This window comes from Bidens hawaiensis, unplaced genomic scaffold (genome assembly GCF_021521415.1).
Source record: "Bidens hawaiensis isolate Kalapana, Puna unplaced genomic scaffold, B.hawaiensis_p1.1 tig00057264_1, whole genome shotgun sequence".
NCBI lineage: Eukaryota > Viridiplantae > Streptophyta > Magnoliopsida > Asterales > Asteraceae > Bidens > Bidens hawaiensis.
The window spans coordinates 1-21488 of NW_027500346.1; the positions used below are offsets into that span (position 1 = coordinate 1).

General features: G+C 34.5%; 1 protein-coding gene across 2 annotated transcripts; it reads right to left on the reverse strand.

Annotated features, from left to right (window-relative positions):
• Positions 1–13676: 13676 nt before the first annotated feature.
• On the reverse strand, positions 13677–17962 carry LOC143601850 (plant UBX domain-containing protein 8-like). Of its 2 annotated transcripts, none has more exons than XM_077079145.1 (10): positions 17827–17962; positions 16689–16750; positions 16334–16616; positions 15498–15610; positions 15269–15416; positions 14971–15186; positions 14775–14885; positions 14140–14283; positions 13997–14053; positions 13677–13908 (listed from the first exon to the last, which is right to left on the reverse strand). In XM_077079145.1, the coding sequence occupies exons 1-10, from the start codon at positions 17908–17910 to the stop codon at positions 13801–13803; spliced, it is 1326 nt and encodes a 441-aa protein (XP_076935260.1). In that variant the 5' UTR covers positions 17911–17962; the 3' UTR covers positions 13677–13800. The 2 variants fall into 2 exon arrangements, with proteins under 2 accessions (XP_076935260.1, XP_076935259.1); XM_077079144.1 differs by having other exon boundaries at positions 16334–16619.
• Between the last annotated feature and the right edge of the window lie 3526 nt (positions 17963–21488).

Below are 21488 nucleotides of genomic sequence, written 5' to 3' on the forward strand. Positions count from 1 at the left end.
AAATACAAAGAATTTTTCGGGTATACAATTCGGGTATATAGTGCGGCTAAACGAGTATGTGTTTTCGGGTAATCAGGCCGGGTATCATCTAATCACATACCCGGCCCGTACCCGCGAAAATTTTTAAAACCTAATCCCATACCCGGCCCATACCCATCGGGTTTCGGGTATACCCGTCCCATTTGATTCTTTCAGATATACCCGTCGGGCTCCAGCTTTATTTTGCCATCCCTAATGATACGTCTTTTCCAAAGTCTTTCACTTTGTCATATCTCATCCTGTCAACCATAGATATGTATACTTATGTATTGTAAGTACACTGTTTTTAATATGTTAAACTTGTTAAGACACGAATCATCAGCTCTAGTTAGATCACAATACGCCTTGTCGATCCTTAAAAATAATATTTACATCTAAGGGCCATTTTTTAGCATTGTTTGGAGCCCACGAAATTTCAGAGACGGGCCTAAGATAATAGACTAAGATAGTAAGCTACGGGTATTCATAAATCATAATTAAACGACTAGCTAGGAGATATGTTTAAGTCAATTAATAAAAAAATTATATAGCATTAATACTAATTCAAATTTTAAATTAGATTAATTACATGCATTGTAAATCGTTTGGATGTTTCTATAATATTAAACAAAATCCAGCAACGATAGTTTTACCAAAAAAGTAATGACATGCATAGTCATTCAAGTGCATGCTTAATTATTAAAAAGAAAATCTCGATGGTTTCTGAGTTTTGCTAAAAATTTACATTTTGCAGGCTCAAATTTTACGAGGGGTGTACACAAAATCGAAAAAACCGAATCGAAACCGAAAAACCAAAAAAAATCGAATTAGAAACCGGCGGTTCGGTTTTAAACTTTAGCAAAAACCGAAATATTGGTTTCAGTTCGGTTTTGTAATTTGTTAAAACCGAAAAAACCGAACCGAAATAACGAAAAAAAAAATCAAAATAACCATAGCATCTTTCCCTTAGTTTTAACATATGGTTAACAAATATATTTGGTTTCTACATATGATTACTAAATAATAATAATTGTACTTTTAGTTTTGATTTTAAATTTATCTTTTATAAGCTTTTAATAATATTTGAGGTTCATATATTCAATATTTTATTAATCATTAGTTTAAATAAAAAAACAAATATCATGCTCAATTTCAATATCTTGGATGAAGTTTATTTTGGCCCAAAACGTTTTGCCTCGATTAGCAAAACCGTAAAAAACCGCATCTAAAACCGAACCGAATCCAAAAACTGAAACCAAATGGTTTTAAAAAGTCATAAAACCATAAAACCGAAAATTTAGTTTTCAGTTTGATTTCAGTCAAAAACCGCACTACGCAAACCCCTAAATTTTACCATATATTGTAATTGTTTTCTTTATATATTTGTGGTTTTTTATTTATAGTGACAGTTCTAAAAAGTCATGAGGTGTCAGAAACAGCCGACAAATTTGAAATTCTTTAAATTTGGTTTGACTCCTGTTCCTGTTTATTGTGTTACTATTTCTATTTATGCACAACCATTTAATTGCAGAATGTTTAATCCATTCGAATGGCAAAATGGAACAACATGGGCCATTTGTGTAAATTATCTTAGTACAATTTGTCTTTTCTTCTTTTGATACATCAATTTGTTGTCCAACACGAAAACGACATGCATGTATGTTAATGAATCGATCAATTGCATATGTTATACAACATAGCATTCAAAGTTAACTATTAGATTATAAAAATATTACAGTTAGGATTTATTATAATTATAGAGGACACGCGTACCCAATGCAAGAGAATTCGCGTGCTAATGATCATGATGTATCAGATCAACTTCGGCATGATATACTTACTACCTTTCTGGTTGTTTTACTATTTAAACTTGTGACCTTCAGGTTACATATCAATAACCTTATTATTCAAAGATCAGCTAATATGATTTGATTTTCTTTGTAAATTTTCATTGTACACTCACAAATTGTTAAGCATAATGTTCTTCATTGTCATAAGTTAGAGGGTGTTTATTGTAACTAGTAGAACATATATATACCTTCATGTAATCAGTTTTTAATTCAATTAATAGAATTATGAGTTGATATAGTATCAGAGCCAATCAACTTGTAAACCCTAATACCCTACGCTGCCGTCACCAATTTTTTGCCGCCGTCCCCAACTGTTCGGCGGTCATCCACTCAGCGATCAACCACAACAACTACAATCAACAAATTGGCAGCCCTCAATCCAACAACCAGCCGCCGTAATCAATAACACCGTTTCTCGAGGTATTAAATCAGTCGTTTCTCACCATGACAACGATCAATGTTTTCAATCTTCAAGAACGCACATCCCATAACTCTCCCAAGTTTGCTTTCAACCTTACATCAAATAATTATGGCTACTGGAAGGCCATGATGGAACCGTTTTTGAAAGCAAACAGTTTATATTGCTATGTTGATGGAACCTTAGCGTGCCCGGAAGAGAAAATTACAACCGGAGACGCTATTACCACAAACCCCAATTTTACAAACTGGGTCGCCAACGACGCACATGTTCGTATGGTTATCATATCCACTGTTTCCAAGTCTTTGTTCCAACACATCAAAGGCAACACCGCTAGGGATGTATGGTCAAGCCTAGCCCGTGCATACGCTCCGTCGAATGCATCTCATGAATTTATCTTAAAAACGCAGCTTCTAAAGATTTCAATGAAAGATGGTGAAAAAGGTATTGATTATCTCAGCCGTGCTCAAGAATACGCAACCGCTCTTGCCAATATTGGTGAACCCTTCAAAGACAAAGATCTCGTTATGTTAACCATAGCCGGTTTACGTAAGGAATATAATGGCTTAAAAAGTAACTTGCTAAACCGATCACCACCGGTTCACTTTAACAAACTTCACGGACTCATTGGTGATTATGAATTCTTAACTCGGTCCACTGTTGCTCCATCACCGGAGTCTCCACATGCTTTCAATGCCACCGCCGCGGTGACCACAACTTCACCGCCGGCTTCTGATTTGGCTTCCATCCAGCAACAAATTGCAAACTTGCAGATTCTGGCCAACCAACTTGCCACCGCAACTTCACTAACCGGTTCTTCATCAGGCCCGCAAGCAAACATCGCCACATGGTCAAATTCATCACGTAATACCCACGGCGGATATGGTCGAGGTTCACGCGGCTTTTCTCGCGGGGGTCGCGGACGTGGTGGTTCCATGTCCCAAGGCTCTCGTCAATTCGCTTGGGCGTCCACGCAAAACACTGTTTACGGGCATTGCAATAGATGCGGTATTGCTCACATTCCTTCACTATGCCCGAATCACTCCGGACCGTCTCGTGGATCCCCTCAAGCACACTATGCAAATTCGGAAGCTGCCTCATACACTACTTGGAATCCGGATACATGCGCTAATTCCCATGGTTCTCCTGATCTCGCCAGTATGGACAACTCAGACATCTATTATGGTAACGACTCTCTCTATGTTGGTAACGGTAACTCACTCCCAGTTATTCATGTCGGTTCAAAATCTTTTTACACCTCCAATAAAAACTTACAACTTAACCATATACTTCATGTTCCAGCCTTACAACGTAACCTACTTTTCGTTCACAAATTTTGCAAAGATAATAACGTTTTCTTTGAATTTCACACTTTTTTTTTGTTGTGAAGGACGAAGCTACCAAGGCTACCTTCCTCACGGGCCCCAGTGAAGAAGGACTCTACACGCTTCGCTTACCCTCTTTTCAACCGGTTTCCAAGATGGCGTTCATCGCTTTTCGAGCTCCATATAACATGTGGCATCAACGACTCGGGCATCCTCACTTTCAAGTTTTTCAACATATTGTAAAATCTTTTTCCTTACATGTTTTAGATAAACCTTGTCCAACTTTATGTACTTCTTGTCAGTTGGGAAAAATGTCAAAACTTACTTTACCTGTTTCGTCTTTTTGTAGTAAAAACATATTGGATTTAGTTTATTGTGATGTTTGGGGGCATACTACCACACCATTATATGGATATCGTTACTTCTTGTTATGTGTTGATCATCATACCCGTTACATGTGGTATTTTCCACTCATGAAAAAATCAGATGTTTTTACCACGCTTACCAATTTTATTCGCCTTGTTGAACGCCAATTCAACACTAACCTAAAAAGTGTTCAAACCGATTGGGGTGGCGAATTTCGAAACCTTACAAACTTCTTCACCTCACAAGGCATCTCACATCGTCGCTCGTGCCCTCATACGAGTGAACAGAATGGCATCGTTGAGCGTCGTCATCGCCACGTAGTGGAAACCGGTCTCACCTTACTAGCCCAATCCAACATTCCTCAAACTTTTTGGTCCTTTGCCTTCCAAACAGTCGTCTATCTTATCAATCGTCTACCATCACGTCTCTCTTCAAATAAATCCCCTTATCAACTGATTTTTCACCGTCCACCCGATTACTCATTTCTTCGAGTCTTTGGATGCCTCTGTTTTCCTTATCTACGCCCTTATAACCAACACAAAATTGATTTTCGTTCAACTCCATGCATCTTTCTTGGTTATAGCCCGTCCCATCATGGGTATCTATGCCTTGATCATGTAACTCATCGGATTTACATTGCTCGTCATGTTCGTTTTAATGAACATGTTTTTCCCTCTCTTACGGAAACATCTAACGACCTACCCTCCTCCGCCACTCCTACTTCTTTTTCGTCCCTCCCCGACCCACCTATTAATATATTTGATGAACCGACATCACAATCCCCACCTGTAACACAAACCATAATACCGCCCGGTGGAACTTCTACCTCCGCCCTGACCACTGCCGCCACCACCAAACAACCCACCACCACCTCTACTGTTCCACAACCTACACCTTCTACCACCTCTTCTCGGTACCGTCCACCCCATCTTCGGCAACACCCAAAACCGAGAAATTTTTTTGATCCTTCCGCTAATATTGCCACCACTATTGCCCCTGACTTTGAACCGACTTCTTTTACCGTTGCTAACAAGTCCGCTCCTTGGCGTCAAGCCATGACTGCCGAGTTGAACGCACTGCACCGGAACAAGACATGGTCTTTAGTTCCACCGGATCCTACTTATAACGTCATTGATTGCAAATGGGTTTACAGGTTGAAGACTGATCAGCATGGTAACCTTACTCGATACAAAGCTCGCCTGGTTGCCAAGGGTTTTTTACAACAGTCTGGAATTGACTATCATGAGACGTTTAGCCCTGTGGTCAAACCGGCCACCATCCGCACGATTCTCTCATTTGTCGTCTCAGACAATTGGTTACTCAAACAACTTGATGTGCAAAATGCCTTTTTGCACGGGGATCTATACGAAAAAGTTTACATGCGCCAACCGCCGGGTTTTGAGATCCTAAATATCCAAATCATGTTTGCCGGTTACACAAATCTCTTTATGGATTGAAACAGTCGCCCAGGGCTTGGTTCACAAAACTCTCAACAGTCTTACATAATCTCGGTTTTCGGGGTTCCAAAACCGATCCATCATTGTTTATTCTTAAAAACTCAGGAGCCACTGTTTATCTTCTTGTCTACGTGGACGACATCATCATAACCGGCAGCAATCCGACAGTTGTTAACCGCATCATTGCGTCTCTTGGCCAACAAGTGTCTCTCACTGACATGGGACGGCTCACGTATTTTCTTGGAATTGAGGTGCTTCACACTTCTTCCGGGCTTATACTCTCCCAAAGGAAGTATATTCAAGATTTGATTGAACGTGCCGGTTTAAAAGAGTCAAAACCGCTAGCAACCCCTACAAATACAAAGGTCGAGGCGATCAAAACCAATGACCCCTTAATGTCCGATCCCACTCGCTATCGGCATTGTGTGGGTGCGCTTCAATATGCGACGTTATCTCGGCCAGACATCTCCTTCGCAGTGAATCGGGTGTGTCAGTTCATGCGTGAACCTCACGAGTCCCATTGGACGGTTGTTAAACGCATCATTCGTTACCCAAGGGTACGTCTAACTTGGGTCTTCAGTTCCGATCGAACTCCATATCCACCCTGCATGCTTTTGCATATTCGCATTGGAATGGTCGCGTAGTGCCTATTAACGCGTATTCGGATTCTGATTGGGCTGGTTGCCCGATCGACCATCGATCCACCGGGGGCTATGCTATCTTCTTGGGTTCCAACTTAGTATCATGGTCAGCGCGTAAGCAGAAACTGTCTCAAGGTCGTCTATTGAATCCGAATACAAAGCCATTGCTGATACAGTTGCGGAACTAATCTGGCTAAAATCACTTTTACAAGAACTGGGAGTAAAGATGAATAAACCCACTCTTTGATGTGACAATCTGGGAGCCACGTATCTTTCGGCGAATCCTATGTTTCACACTAGAACTAAACATGTGGAGGTAGATTTTCATTTCGTTCGTGAGCAAGTCAGTCAAGGAAATCTGAAGGTTCAATTTATCAAAACGGATGATCAAATTGCCTACATATTTACGAAGCCGTTATCAACTCAAAGATTTGAATTCTTAAGGTCAATGTTGCAAGTCGTTACCCGCCCTCAACTTGCGGGGGAATGTTAAGCATAATGTTCATTGTCATAAGTTAGAGGGTGTTTATTGTAACTAGTAGAACATATATATACCTTCATGTAATCAGTTTTTAATTCAATTAATAGAATTATGAGTTGATACAAATAGTTTATATATATATATATATATATATATATATATATATATATATATATAATTATTCAATACCTTACGGGATCTTATTATTTTATATGATATAAGAGTGTTATGGTTCTCTGCTCTATATTCTTTCCTCACGTCTTGCTAAAGAGGTGTTGTAAATATATTGATTATAATTTATTTATTTTTTATTTCAATGTCGCCATAGTTGTATCTCTTGACTTTTAGTTGTAGCTTCAATCACACGCCGTCATTGTGTTGTCGGAGTTGTAGCTCATGTAACCATAGCTCTATTATTGTTCCTATTTTGCTAATTAGTATTTATATACAAAATTGCAAATAAAGCTTCAATCAACAAGTTTGCCAAGCATACCCTAGTTTAATCGCATTGGTAGATTCGTTATTTTCGTTAAGTCGCTTGTGTTACATCCTCATAAATAAGTTTGTGTGAACTTAATACTACATCCTACAAGTTAATGTGTTGTTTTTTTAATTGAATATTATATAGTTAACAACATATCATTTACTTCTGTAGATAGTTCTAATGGTTTCTTTCCTTTTTTTGGTAGGGAATATTAAATAATGCTCTTTCTAAAAGAAAGGAAAAGGAAAATGAAGAAACCAATTATGTTGAATTTACTTAAATTACACACATCAACATTACATTTCATTTGAAATTGTTTATTTGGATTGACATGATTAAACTATTTTAATTCAAAACTAAAAATATGTTAACCCTAAATTGATAAGCTAACACTTTGTTTGTTTGTTAACCGTTATCTTGATTAATCATGTAATTACCTAATTTTAGGAACCTTGCATGTGCCCAATTGTCAATATTAAATTAAACCTTAATATGAACCCTAACAACACAAACACTACGTGTCTATTAGCCGCATTTTATATTAATTAGAGATATGATATAATACTAAAACCTTTCAAATAATTATTAAAAAAATAAAATAAAAAGGATGGTATTCTCTTGGCCACAAAACGATCCACAACCCCGCTTCCAAATTCTACTCATTGTTGGTTGGTTAGAGTCAAATTGTATTAATATAATTTATGGATTAGAGTGAAACAACAAGGTGTTTGATTTCTTGATGTGGCCAAATTGTTGTACCTTTTGGTTGACAACTTGACATATATATATATATATATATATATATGGCTTTTCAATTTTTGCAAATATATGGGAACAAAAGGGCATTTGATTTGTTTTTTCTAGTTTATGCACCGGCCAACTTTCTAATTAGGGCAATGGTATATGTTTGGACTATGGAACATATACCAGTGACCTCTAGTGGTGCTGACATAACACAATTGGTCTTACTGAAAAATCGTGCCCCTTCTATTGGTCACTAGTGACGGGGAATCCACAGGCTAGACCACGAAGACCATATCCAATCATTTATTTTTCCTTTTCTTTTTATGGTGGAGAATAAATTATGATATAGGTTGAATGGTGGGGTTGAATGATGAAAGAAAAGTTGAGGTGACGCTGATGTGACGAATGTCTTAGAATAGTGGAGAGTAAATTTAGCCTAACGATGAAATAACCAAATAGAAAATACAATATGGAAAGAGTTAAGGTTACAAATTGTGTGTGTATGTGTATAATCATAGAGATATTAAGGTGAAGATGTTTTGAATTCTCTTTGGTTTATGAGTAATAGTTACAAAAAATATATTTTATAACTAGTTTTACTTTTTTAAACACCAAAACGTATTTTTTATAGTAAACAACAAGTTAAGTGTCAACCATCTTTTTATTAATCTTACCTAACAAAATCAATAAAATAAAGAACTTGATGATACAAATAAGACACAAGAATGGAATAATTTTCGAAGTAAACAACAAAAGTCGAAAACCTTCTCCAAATCTACATGAGTGGACAGATAGAGAACTACTTCTACATCAAATAATCATTACATGAGTGCCCATTTACATTATTATTACGGAAACATAATTAAAATGTGCAAGTACATACCCTAAACCACTTCTAGATCCCATAGGGTGCTAATAAGTGTTGAGGATAGAACCCGAAAACAACTCATGACAAGTTGAAAAATGCATAACTATATCGCCTACACCACCTTCTTTACGGAATATAGAACCAACATACCAGTGTGATTCTTGGGTGCTAAATAGGCCAAGAAGAAAGCGAAGCTGGGAAATAATATTAATTTATGTGTTTTTGTGTGGTTTATAAACGTTACTGTACTTTTCGAGCTCTGGATGTGCCCGCCTTTGGATTGACCATAATGTTACCGAGGAGGATGATAACCACAGGAATGGCAGTTCCAATGTAGTATACACTCGCGTATGAAGCGATTGTTTCGTCCAGTTTTAGTACCTGAAACGTAAAATGGATATATGTTATAGGTGAATTAAAGAGGTGTTTGGATGTGTGTTTTGAAAATGAATATTTGATATATCATTTGTTCTAATGAGGAAATAACCACAAAAGTTAAAATACTTAAATTTAAAACATGCCAAATCATTTATTTTTAGTATATTAATGGTTAGTTTTATCAATTGTATCATAATATAGATAATGAGATATATAGTTAGTTGCATAACACAAATCCAAACACCCCAAAATGTCTGCATCAAGTTGTTGAGACTCCATTCACACAAAAAAAAGGTTGACTTTCATTTTTAAAGGTCAAACCAAAGAATGCAAGTCTGCTATTATAGAATTAAAAAAAAACATTGACACTAGCAAAGAAAAATAACCATATATACTTACCATGAAACCAATGGAAGAGTATGTTAGAACAATAACTGTGTAAGCAAAATTCATGAGCATAATCATCTTCCTAAGCGAACGGTTTTTACCCGAAACAGATTGTTGCCATCTGTAAATGACTGATTATACACAAAACAAAATAAGTTAGAAATTTAACCATGAATGTAATAAATTATCTAGAAAGAATTATTATTACTATTATTACCTTTTGAACCATAAATCATCAAAGCAGATTGAACAAAGAAGATAATGTACCCCGGATACAAACCCTATCAAAGTAACATATAGATATATTAAACTTTCCTTAATTATATAAACTAGCATAATTCTCCAGCGCGGGAGAATTTGATATATGCATAAACAGTTAAGTTAGTGAGAATGGTATATTAGGGCTATCAAAATATGACGCAGACCTGTTAACATGACACGAGTTTTGACAGGTTTGGGTTTGAGCTTAACAAGTTTTGTGTCTTAAATAGGTCGACTTGTTTAAGATATGTTGATTCGTGTCCTAACAAGCTAAAAGACCTGTTAATATTGTTAGTAACCTGCGTAGATTTTTATATTAAAAAAATAAATAAATATATACACTCCTAAAGTCCTAAACTTTAGGACAATTCATTCATGTCTGACAGAACACGCTGTTATATTTTTAATGGATGTTATGATTTGCTTGTATGGTTTTTTGTTTCAAGTATATTATGGATTTGTGGTATTTTGTTTCATATATGTTAAGGATTGTGGTTTTGTATTTCAAATATTACGGATTATGTATTGATTAAGACTCTTATGCGTGTATTGAAAATTTTCGTTTCATTACACATGTATTATTCATTGTATGTTTAAACAGGTCCCTTAGCAGGTCTTAACAGGTTAAAGTAGTTACTAAACAAGTTCGTGTTTGGAAAAAATGACACGATTAGTTATTGTGTCGTGTTCGTGTTTAGTACCACATGCCATCGTGTCTTATCGTGTCATCTCTGCCATATTATGACAGCACTATGGTATATTGGTATTTATATGTATATATAATGCAAATAAAATCTTACATGCCACACAGCACTAACAGTCTGTGTTGCCAACAACTGGAAGAAACCAGGTTTTTTCCCCTTCTCAACAAGCCTGTCATAAACATCTGAACAAACACACACATACATAAATATATACATTATATATATAAGTTGCACATAGTATGTAAATATGAGACAAAAGTAAATAAACTCACAATGTCTAAGCCATGTGCTAACATGTATATTCCACACAAGTGGTATCTCTACTGCACTCTTAGCAAACTCAACACCCAAAATATCAACATTTTTCGCTCCCCGCCATAGCGCTTTAGGCGAGTCAGCGTCACTCCATCCGCTAAAACCAAGTCCCGAAAGAATCATGGAAGCCTCAGAAACCGACCATATGAAATAATATTTCCAACGAGCTGAAAAGCTACACAAGAATTGGTACTTAAACTTTTCAATAAATCCCCATCTGTTGTAAACGGGGTCACCGATTGTTGATATTGTATATCGCGGGTCGAAGTATAAGTACACTCCCATACATAAACCAGCTTGAAGTATAGCTTTTATTGCAGCCACAAAAGGTGATGGTTTAGGCTTATCAGTCTTCTTCCAAATCTGGTAAATTTAGTTAAAAAGAAAATAAAAAAAAAAATTAAGCACTTCTCAAAATTTTTTTAATAAAATAATTAAAATAATAGTTATCTGTTTTGACTCGTTGGTTTACAGTTTACTGACCCCCTTCCCTTCTGTCCAATCTAAATAATCCTGCATTTCGAAAACCGGCCCAGCGAAGTGGCTTCCGCAACAGAGACAATATGCAACATACTCTATGAAAGACGGTAGATTAACTAAGCGAGTTCTCTTCTGGGAATCGCGTAGACGTTTGTTTTTGAACATCCCGTCGTTGTAATTAATGGTGCATGATATCACTTTTAATGTTATCACCATCATTGATCCTGCATAATACGATATGTAGCATACAAATCAATTTCTTTACAATGTAATAATAGTTGTTTAGGATTATTATAAGTTTATATATATATGAAGTAATGAAACATATGGCAATTAAAATGCTTACCAGTAACATCAATACCTCCTTCCTTCCATAAATCCCCACTCATGTAATACACATGGCTACATGTTTGCCAACATGTCACAATAGTCAATAATTTTATGAACCATCAAGATATTTAAATAAAGCAAGATTCTATTTTTTATATGACACAATTATATATATTTATATGATGACCTATTGGTTCATAATAATCCATACCGACAATTTAACAATGACACTCCCGACTTTCACATTTGCTGCCAAGGAATCCCTAGGCCCGGCCCAAAGGGAGGGCTAAAGAGGGCGATGGAACCAGGCCCACTTTTCCGAGAAGCCCGTAATTGTTAAAAAAATATTTATATTTTATATATAATTTTGTTTTAAAACAAAATTGTACAAAATGACTCATTGGTGTTTTGTTTTTTTATAGAATTAAAGGTCATGAATTCAATTCTCGCAAGTGATATTTGTTTATTTATAGAAAAAAAAAACTTCCATTGGTGTTTTGTATGAATCATTTTACAAGTGAGATTCATATTTTATAGAAAAAAACTATTATTGGTGTTTTATATGAATCATGTTAATAACTTGCTTATTATTATTATTATTTTGGTCCGTTTTGGGCTTTTGAAAGGCAACCCTATTGTAAAATTGTCAAATTATCTATCACATTCACATAATTGAAAACGCAATTTTAGGGGCCCGTTTCATCACTCGTCTCATACTCTAAAATTTTAAGGGATTCCCAGAGACAACCCTGGGAACCCTATAATCATCACCGATTTCCATGTAAATCTCTAAAGATTATATTTGTGAGATTGCTAATGACACCACAAGTGAAATTGCCAGTATATATTATTATCGGCCAATATGTCATAGTTTGGATAATCAAAATCCAATTTTCCGTAAATATATAACACATGAAAACAAGGTTAAAACATGCATGTAATGTTATATATCGCGTACCATCCGATGAGATAACCCATAGCCAAGAAGAATGTAATGATGCCACATTTTCTTCGAAAGATCTCCATCGACCCGTAGCAGATTAATATGAGAACAAGGAAATGCAGATTGGAAGAGAGGCCAAAGGCGAGGTAGGAGAGGACGGCACCTGTTGTGGCAGCGTAGAGGTGTTTAGCAGTCGGGCCGCCAGGGACAAAGCGGTGGAGGAAGCTGACAGGAATTGTGGCAACAAAACATAAAAGGAATTGGAAAACCGGACGTGTTACGCCGATCAGAGACGCCATTTCTTCCATGTCCATGCCCTTGATCTTGTCTAACAAACACGGACACATGATGAATACAAACAAACAAAAAAAACACAGAGAATCAATCAAAAGACAAAATTTGTAAAGGTTGTTTTGTTGTTGTGGATTTAGATTTAATTTTGGGAAACAAACGGTTGGAAAATTAACGATAAAGGTGACACAGTGGTGGTACATGATTAGTTATGTATTTATATATATTGGCTGTTGAAATGAAGTTAGTTATAAAGGAGGGAATGTAATAAACTAGAATGTTGCATAAGAAAAATATGTGTAACACATTTCACGAGTCGAGTCGGGTCAAGTCTGGATTAAATTGGACACAGATTGTGTCTTTGCAAGAAGACATTTTATAATAGTGGTATTATAAAAAAATTTGAAGCGTTAATTATATTATAAATATATACGATATAAGCGCAAAATTACAACACTATTCGTGTAACATAACAATTCCTAGATTGAAATAAAGTAACTAAATAGGTCACATTAAAATTTGGAGTTGGGTAGTATAATTTGGATATGAAACATTAAATTTTGGGTTTAGTTTGAATCGTTTACAAATAGAGTTGAGCAGAACCTACTTAGTTTCTTGTTGAGTTTCTGTTAACATGTATTCTTGATTTTTGTTTTATATAAGCCATGTTGTTCAAAAAAAAAAAAGAATGGTTCATGAGTAAATAACAAAATTAATCAAAATAAAAAAATCACTTCACCAAAATTTAGTATATTTTCAAGTCACTAAACTTAAATTTAATATGGTAAAGTGACTAAAGTCTCCAAGGTTATAAAAATTACTTAACCCAGTTTTTGCTATATTAAAATCTCTTATGCTATCAAGATCTCACATAATGGTAAAAAAACTAAACATAATTTGTTACCTTTAAACTTATCCCTATCGAATCCGACTAGTGCTTACTTTGATGCGCGATAGCTTATTTTAAAAAATATCGACAATGTGTAAATCATATAAACATCATATCAACTATGAAAGCCAGCTATTTATAATTACAAATGACATATGTTGCTTGAATAGTTAAATCCACTCAAGAAACAATGCCTCCTGCTTGCTAGACAAACCGAGTTCATTCAAGGTCAACTCACTTTCATCTTCACTGAACGCACGTCGAGGGTATGGTCTCACCTGTGTCAAACCATTACATTAATTCTATGTTTAAAAACCATCAAAATAAGATTGTATAAATGGCATAAAATAACATATGAGTGATTACCAATCTGTATGTGCTAGGTTTGACCACTCTGCCAATATCAATGAAGTCAAAAAGAAACTGCCAAGATAATAGAAAAACAGTTAATTTAAGGTAAAAGTATTGTAATAACAAAATCCATGTCATGTTTACTGCAGAAAGCATACTTGTAATTTATCAGTTTTCATGAATCGGCGTCCTCGACGGCTTCCATCTGGCATCCGCACGAGAAGGGTGACCGCATTGTTATCGTCAGATGCAGGTTCTTGAGGAAGTGAAGCTTCTTTGGCTGCTAGCTGCCTCTCTGTTTCCTGCGAAAAAGAAACAAAAGAAAACCTTGAAAACTTACCGAAATCTTGAAACAATGGCAAGAAACAATCTTAAAAACTGTATTTCAATCTTGAAACAATGACCAGAAACCAAAAAATATCATGAAACTTGTATGAAATCTCGACAAAACCGCAAGAAACAATCTTGAAAAATATATGGGATCTTGAAAGAATGGCAATTAATAATCTTGAAAATTATACAGAAGTCTTGAGGTAATATCAAGAAACAATCTTGAAAATTATACTGACATCTTGAAACAATGGCAAGAAACAACCTTGGGAAAAAAAACATTGAAAATTAAATTGAAATCTTGAAACAATGGCAAGAACAATCTTGAAAATCATAGTGAAATCTTGAAACAATGGCAAGAAACAACGTTGGAATTATATGAAAAAAAAAACACCTTGAAAATTAAATTGAAATCTTGAAACAATGGCAAGAAACCAAAAAAAAATCTTGAAAATTACACTACCTGTTCTTGCTCCAACTTTCTCTGTTCTTCTTCAATAGCAGCTTCTCTAGCTGCCTGTTCTAGCAACTCTTTTTCTCGGTCAGCTTGCAACGATGCAAGATATTCATCATTCTGCAGAAAAACGGTTCAAAATCATATAATTTTGTCTCACAAGAATTAATTGTGTTAACTAGTAACTTTAGTCTTCAGAGTTTACCTGTTGCTCCCTAATTAATCTTTGAGCGGTAAGAGTAGGAGAAGGAGGGCGTGGGGTCGACCTAGTGTAGGGTCGACGAGTTCTACCCGAACCATTTCGCGTATAACGGCTTCGAGTATTCGGTACGCGATATCCGGCCCCTTCAGGAACTCCACCAAACATTGCAGCCTCAAGCATGACCGCCTCATCGTGTTCTTCAGAGGAAATACCTCCCCACTTTTAACAAACGATCAACGAATAAAATAAGAAGTAATATACAAAAGAAATTTTGATATTAGATAGAAAGTAAGAGAAATACTTCATCAGGATTATTCGCATTTTGCTGCTGTATGGGAGCCGATGGTGCGTTCGAGTTCGTGCGTCTAGTCCTATGCCTATGCCTAACTAGAGGTTGCTCGTCTGCATCTTCGGTTTCATCCTCGATAAATGAGCTCCTGACACCTAGCCTACAGTTTCGTGTCACTTGTATACATGGTTTAATTATAATAGAAGTATACACAGAAACAAAATAGTAAATAATTCTTTACCATCCATTTGATGATGCTAATGTCTCGGTTTCTTCAACCTCGGTCAACTTAGAAACTCGTGTTTCTGATGGTCCTGCTTCAGATTCTAGTTCCGCAAACGCCTTCTCGTGTTTCTAAAGAACGTTTTTATCAATAATACGTAATGGTAAAAAATAAAGGGGGGGGTGTGGATTATATCGGTCAAAAGGCGTCCAATGCGTATTTTTTTAGTTATTAGTTACAAAACTCAAAAGTTTATATATATATATATATATATATGATTGGGATCATGTGAGAACTATTTTGGACCACGAAAAACCCAAAAATAAAAAAAAAATCATAAAACAAAAAAAAACACAAAAATAAAAAAAAAGTAAAAAAAAAACAAAATTCTTATTTATCATCCCGGTTTCATTAAAAAAAACTGTCTCGGTTTAGCTAAATTATACATATATGTATAATATGTACATATATGTACATGCATGTTTTTTTATTATACACATATGTACAATTTAAGGTAAATGATAATGTACTTATGTGTACATTACGTAATTAGAGATTAAATGAAATTATACATACGTATATAATACGAAGTTTTTTTTTATGAAACTGGAATGAAATATAAGAATTTTGGTTTTTTTACTTTTTTACATTTTTTGTTTTTTTTTTGGTTTTATAATTTTTTTAAATATTTTTTAGAGGTTTTTTTAGTGGTCCAAAATGGTTCTCAAAGTTCTCAATTTTCAAGTGGTTCTCTTGGGATCCTTACCCTGTATATATATATATATATATATATATATATAAAGTGTTTCGAGGGCAACCTGAACCGACCCATTTCGTCCTGCAAAAAAACTTACCACATCTGGTGGACTGGTTTGAGCCTCGCGTTTAGAAGCCTTGATTGCAGCTTGGATCATTTCCTCTTCGATGCCATAGTCAGGTAAGTTACTAATTTCAGGAACACTTGGGCTCACACGCGTATCATTATTAGTACCACGAGTTTCAGGGACGGTTTCTGGTAAAGCGTTGCCGCCATTATCAATGGAAGCATTTTCAGGGTGATGTAATTCATCAGATACTCTATGTGTGTCATCTATGTCCATAAAATCCTCATGTGGAACAGCAACAGTTGTTTCGTGCCTGCTGAGAAAAGAAGTTAACAAAAATGAGTTAACTAAACTTAACATAATTTTTATATTAATAGAAACTAACATGTTTGCATCTCCTTCAGTAAAATAAGAATTCACAGCTTCATTGAGACGACCACCATGCTCCTGTTAAACATAAAGAAAAATGTGTTTAGCATCAAGCAATAAAAGGATATCGACAAAAACAGAAACGAACTTGCAAAACTAAATCGATGCATTATACAATAAATTGCCTATCTATCTCAACAATGTTCATTTTAAATTCTGTAACTTGACCAAAATTGCTGCATCCAGCAAACTGTAGTAGTATTTTATTTGGCATTTTCATTAAATGATTCCTGAAGAAGAACAAAGCATGATGATTCATAAAGTCAGCAAACTCAAAAATTCATATCAGTTGCTATTAATTGTGATCAGCAGGGCCATCTGGGAAGAGATACAAGTCTCGGCCGCCGTCTAGAACCCGTTCTTGGTGGAAGCCCAAATTTTTTTAAAGAATTTATATTATATATTTATAAAATAATTACATGTAAAAAATTCATTAAAACATTATTTTTACATGTAAGTAACCCATTTTTACATAATTATTTTTTTGAGCTTTTGCATTAAAAAAATAAATTTAAAAAGGTATTTAGAAGCCATTTTAATAAATAAATAAATAAAGGTTGAAAAACAGTTTAAGAAAATTATTTTCAAAAAAAAAATTTATTAAAACGCCTTCTACATTTGTTTATATGCAATAGCTCAGAAATTATTAAAAAAAATGAAAATTTTCCATAATTTTTTATAGCTTTTGCATTTTAAACACATTTAGAAGCCGTTTTAATAGCTAAAAAAATGGAATTTAGAAGCCGTCTTAATAAATAAATAAAAAGGTTAAAAAATGCATTATTTTTAATTAGAATGCATTCTAAGTGTGTTTATATGCAAAACCTCAAACATTATGAAAAATTAAATTTTTACATGTAAAAATGAGTTTTTTATCATGCATTTTTACATGTAAAACTGATGGTTCAATTCCCACTATAGATTAGAACCCTTTTTAACATCCATATAAAATACCTAATAAAGCAACAACATTTACATCCAAAAAGAGATTAATTAACCATCAACAGTCAGAAAAAAAACACAAATTATCAAAAAATAGAGATTGATTAATTAACGATCAACAATTAGTTGGTATAATATATATTATTAATTACCGTGAGTTTGTGGATAGCAATAAGTTCAGATGAACCGGTGATGCTGATGAACGTATCGATTGATTCTCGATCAGGTGTCGCCATTCAATCCAACTGAGAATGAGAATTGGTTGGTGTGTATATATATGTATATATAATATATACATATATGTATGTGTTGAATAATTAACGGAGATGATGGGGTTTCCTTTTGGGATTAATATTGCGTATATCATATGTGTAAACGTTGATGTTTTTGGTCCTTGTGCTTTTGTTATAGTACTCACTTTACCCTTTAATATAGACAACCAGTGGTAAAACTCAAGCGCGTGGTAACAAGACCTAAGCATCGTCTGTCCCAAACGTTGAGGTGGTAAGTCAACGCAAATTCGGTCGGTTTTCATCACGTTCATTACAATACCTGAACCAAAACAGAAACAAAGTTAGTATTCAGATGGTTTTCGTTATATTCGTTACGAAACCAGGACTAAAACAAAACACGGTTAGTCCACACAAATTTGGTCGGATTCTGTGACGTTCGTTACGGTACTTGAACTAAAGCAAAACAAAATTGACATTTGGTAGGTTTTTCTTACGTTCAATACGGTACCAGAATTAAAAGAAAAATAAAACAAAATGTCGCGGGCCAATAAGGCGGGGCAAAACGATCCAATGGGACTTTGCAGCACCAAGGTTATCAACAACAAATAATTTGTGTTCTTACCCTAATTGTGTGCGATATTGTCCAAATTGTTTGCTGCTCGCTCAAAAATTGCTCAACAAACGCTTGTTCGATTTGGAAATGAGTCATTCGGCTCGATTTAGCTTTGAAAACAAGCTAAGCACGAGCAAAGCCTCGCTCGGTTCCGTTCGTTTTGCTTGAATTACTTTTATTTATTAACTTGTTATATATTTTATATGTGTGTATAAGAAAGTTAACGTACAAATAAAATTAACATACTAATTGTGAGAATCAAGTAGAGTAATTATGTAATTAAATAATTACTCTATAATGTAATTAAATTTCACTTTTTTGTGTTGACTTCAAAGTTTAACTTTAAATCACAGCTCGTTTTATATTTTCTTGCTAACTTTGAGTTTTCGACATTTTAGAGTTGGAAGTGTAAACATTTTGGAGTTGGAAATCTTGTTAAATTAATAATATTTTGGAGTTTCAAAAATTTGAAATTGAAAATCTGTATGATACCAAGCTGCTCGGTTTCAAACCAAACCAAGTATGAGCAATTTGTGAACAGCCCTAGTCTACGTTTCGTGAATTTATACCGACTATGTAAAGATAGATGTAACATGTGAGCAATTTATATTGAGTACCAAATAGTATGTAGATGTGAGCAGTTTTTATTATTTTCGTCTTAAATTTGTCTAGTGGATTGTTGGAAAGGTTATGAAGATTTGAAGAGTTTACTTTCAAGCTAAAAAAGCTATGTTTTAAATTATTTAGAGGTGTATAATAAAATTGGACCTTTTTATGTAAATGTAGGCTACTTGAACATATAATAGATTCGTCTATGTACTTCAAACAAGTGTTAAGAGGTTCATCAAATCAATATCTACTTGCATTGATAACCTTGTGAATTATACAACAAAGTAGGCAAAATCCGAACACATGTTTTAAGATCAAGGTAATGAATTTTACAAGTGTTGTATTTTATGCCAAAAAATAAATCACTGAGTCATGTTTACTTTAGTGTTTTGTAACAGTAATTATATTTTGGTATGACCCAATATGTATGATTTAAGTTTTAATAAAGGTGTTCAAATTCCGTCCGTTTGCCGTTTATTAATGGATAATATGAAACGTGTAAGAAGACAAGTTATTATTTACCAAATAAAATGCAAACACTTGTACTAGGTATCATGACTTAGTTAGAAAATATCAAAGTATAACGACCAAGTACCGATACATAATATTTAGATAAGTATGTTACTATTTTATATCAGTTACATGTAAAAACAAGAAGCCGTACAACTCCGCAAGACCTTGTTGTTACTTGTTAGCAGGCCGAAAAAAGCGCACGCGCGACTTGTAATGTACTAGTAGTGTACATAGGAGGGCTAAAAGATGATACATAAAATATACATGTGGCAAATAAGTCATATTAGCATAGTACATGGGCTTTGGCTATATTGTGTGTTTTGTTTGATGTACATATTATTATTTTGTTTTACTCGGAGCATCTCCAATGTCACACGCTTCTGTTCTGGATTTAGTTTGCGGCTGGGATAATATAGTGTTACATTGTTAGCCGTTAGATAACATTCCACATGTTGTTAAGTCAATATCTTTATATGATCAACGGATAAAATTGCAAGTTGCAACTATATATCATGTGAGCATGCAAATGTGTCTTTGGGTATCTTGGAGGAGGAGATAAGCATCTTTTTGCCGTGTAATATTTAACAAGCATAGTTGTATCATATATGTTAAATAGAGTGTTAAAAAAATCAAATAGAGGATTAAAACAAGCACAATTGACTATTTTGTATGTGATTCTATTTATATATATTGGGAGAGGAAAAGATATACGGTTAAACGGTTACATAAATAATTTGTATAGATATCCTAAGTACATATTGGTCTATGAGATTTCGACTGTTTAAGAATGCCCCTAGAGAGAGATAAGGCCAAGCGGAGCGAAAAGGGTTTTCTGGGAAGGAATTGATGGAAGGAATCGGAAGTAAGGCTTGACTTTCCCCGTTCTTTGTCTTCTAGGCGTCGGAGAACAGATTTGTAGTATTGTGGACCACGATTTCTAGCGCTTTTCAAAAAAATTTGCTTGAGCTCTAATAAGTGGGGGCGACCTCGTAGTTTTATAATGATTCTTTCACTCCTATCCCCTCATAAGAGAGAATATGGAAAATGAGTCTTATATAAACTTTTCACTTCCAATTGTTGGGCCTGGTCATTTATAATTATAGCGGTTAGGATATGGGCGAAACAAACTATTAGGCCCATATTATCACTAATCTATTAGAACTTAGAAATGTTCAAAGTCTTAAACCCATTTTTTGTTTATATTTGGACTTTAAGATAAATTTTAAGCCCTTCATATGTACATAGACCCTTAAGTAAACATAAAACAAAATTTAAAATAATAATAATTTGTGCCCTTGGTTGAATCAGGCCCGACACGGCTGCGGATCCCCGTATGGGGAGAGAGTCGAGCCTGGTTAAATATTAGGTTGAAGGTTCTATAAGCTTCTTGTAATTCTCTATAAAAGGTTGGGAAAACATATATTTTGATGTTTTACTTATAAGGTTAAAAATACATATTTGGATAAACTTAATTGAAGAAAAAAATCAATTATATTATGTTTTAGAAAATTGTAATGATATTATAAAAAGTAAACTTATTTATAACACATTACATTTTTCTAAAAGTTATTTGAAGGGTGGCCTATTGTATTCAGAGGTTATAAAGGCAATTTACAACTTATTCATTCCTCATTAACATAACAAAATAACGGAACTACTCATTAGGCCTATTAACATAATAAAAATTACTTATCAATCATTTCTTTGAGTGGTTGACTTCCTGAAGTCAACACTTAACAAGTCAAACAAGCAAGCTTTGATATACAATTAACCCCATTTTGCAACAAATTAGTCTATTTGGCTCCTCATTCTCCAACCAATCTATGATACATCTTAAACAAGTGTT

What these genes read in the sequence shown, in the direction of transcription:
- LOC143601850 (XM_077079144.1), bottom strand. Translation starts at nt 17,910, where the DNA reads ATGGCGACACCTGATCGAGAATCAATCGATACGTTCATCAGCATCACC. An exon ending in ACTGAAGGAGATGCAAACAT is followed by an intron (nt 16,620 to 16,688) that starts GTTAGTTTCTAT and finishes TTCTTTTCTCAG; the next exon opens with CAGGCACGAAACAACTGTTG. An exon ending in ATGCGAATAATCCTGATGAA is followed by an intron (nt 15,187 to 15,268) that starts GTATTTCTCTTA and finishes GTTTGTTAAAAG; the next exon opens with TGGGGAGGTATTTCCTCTGA.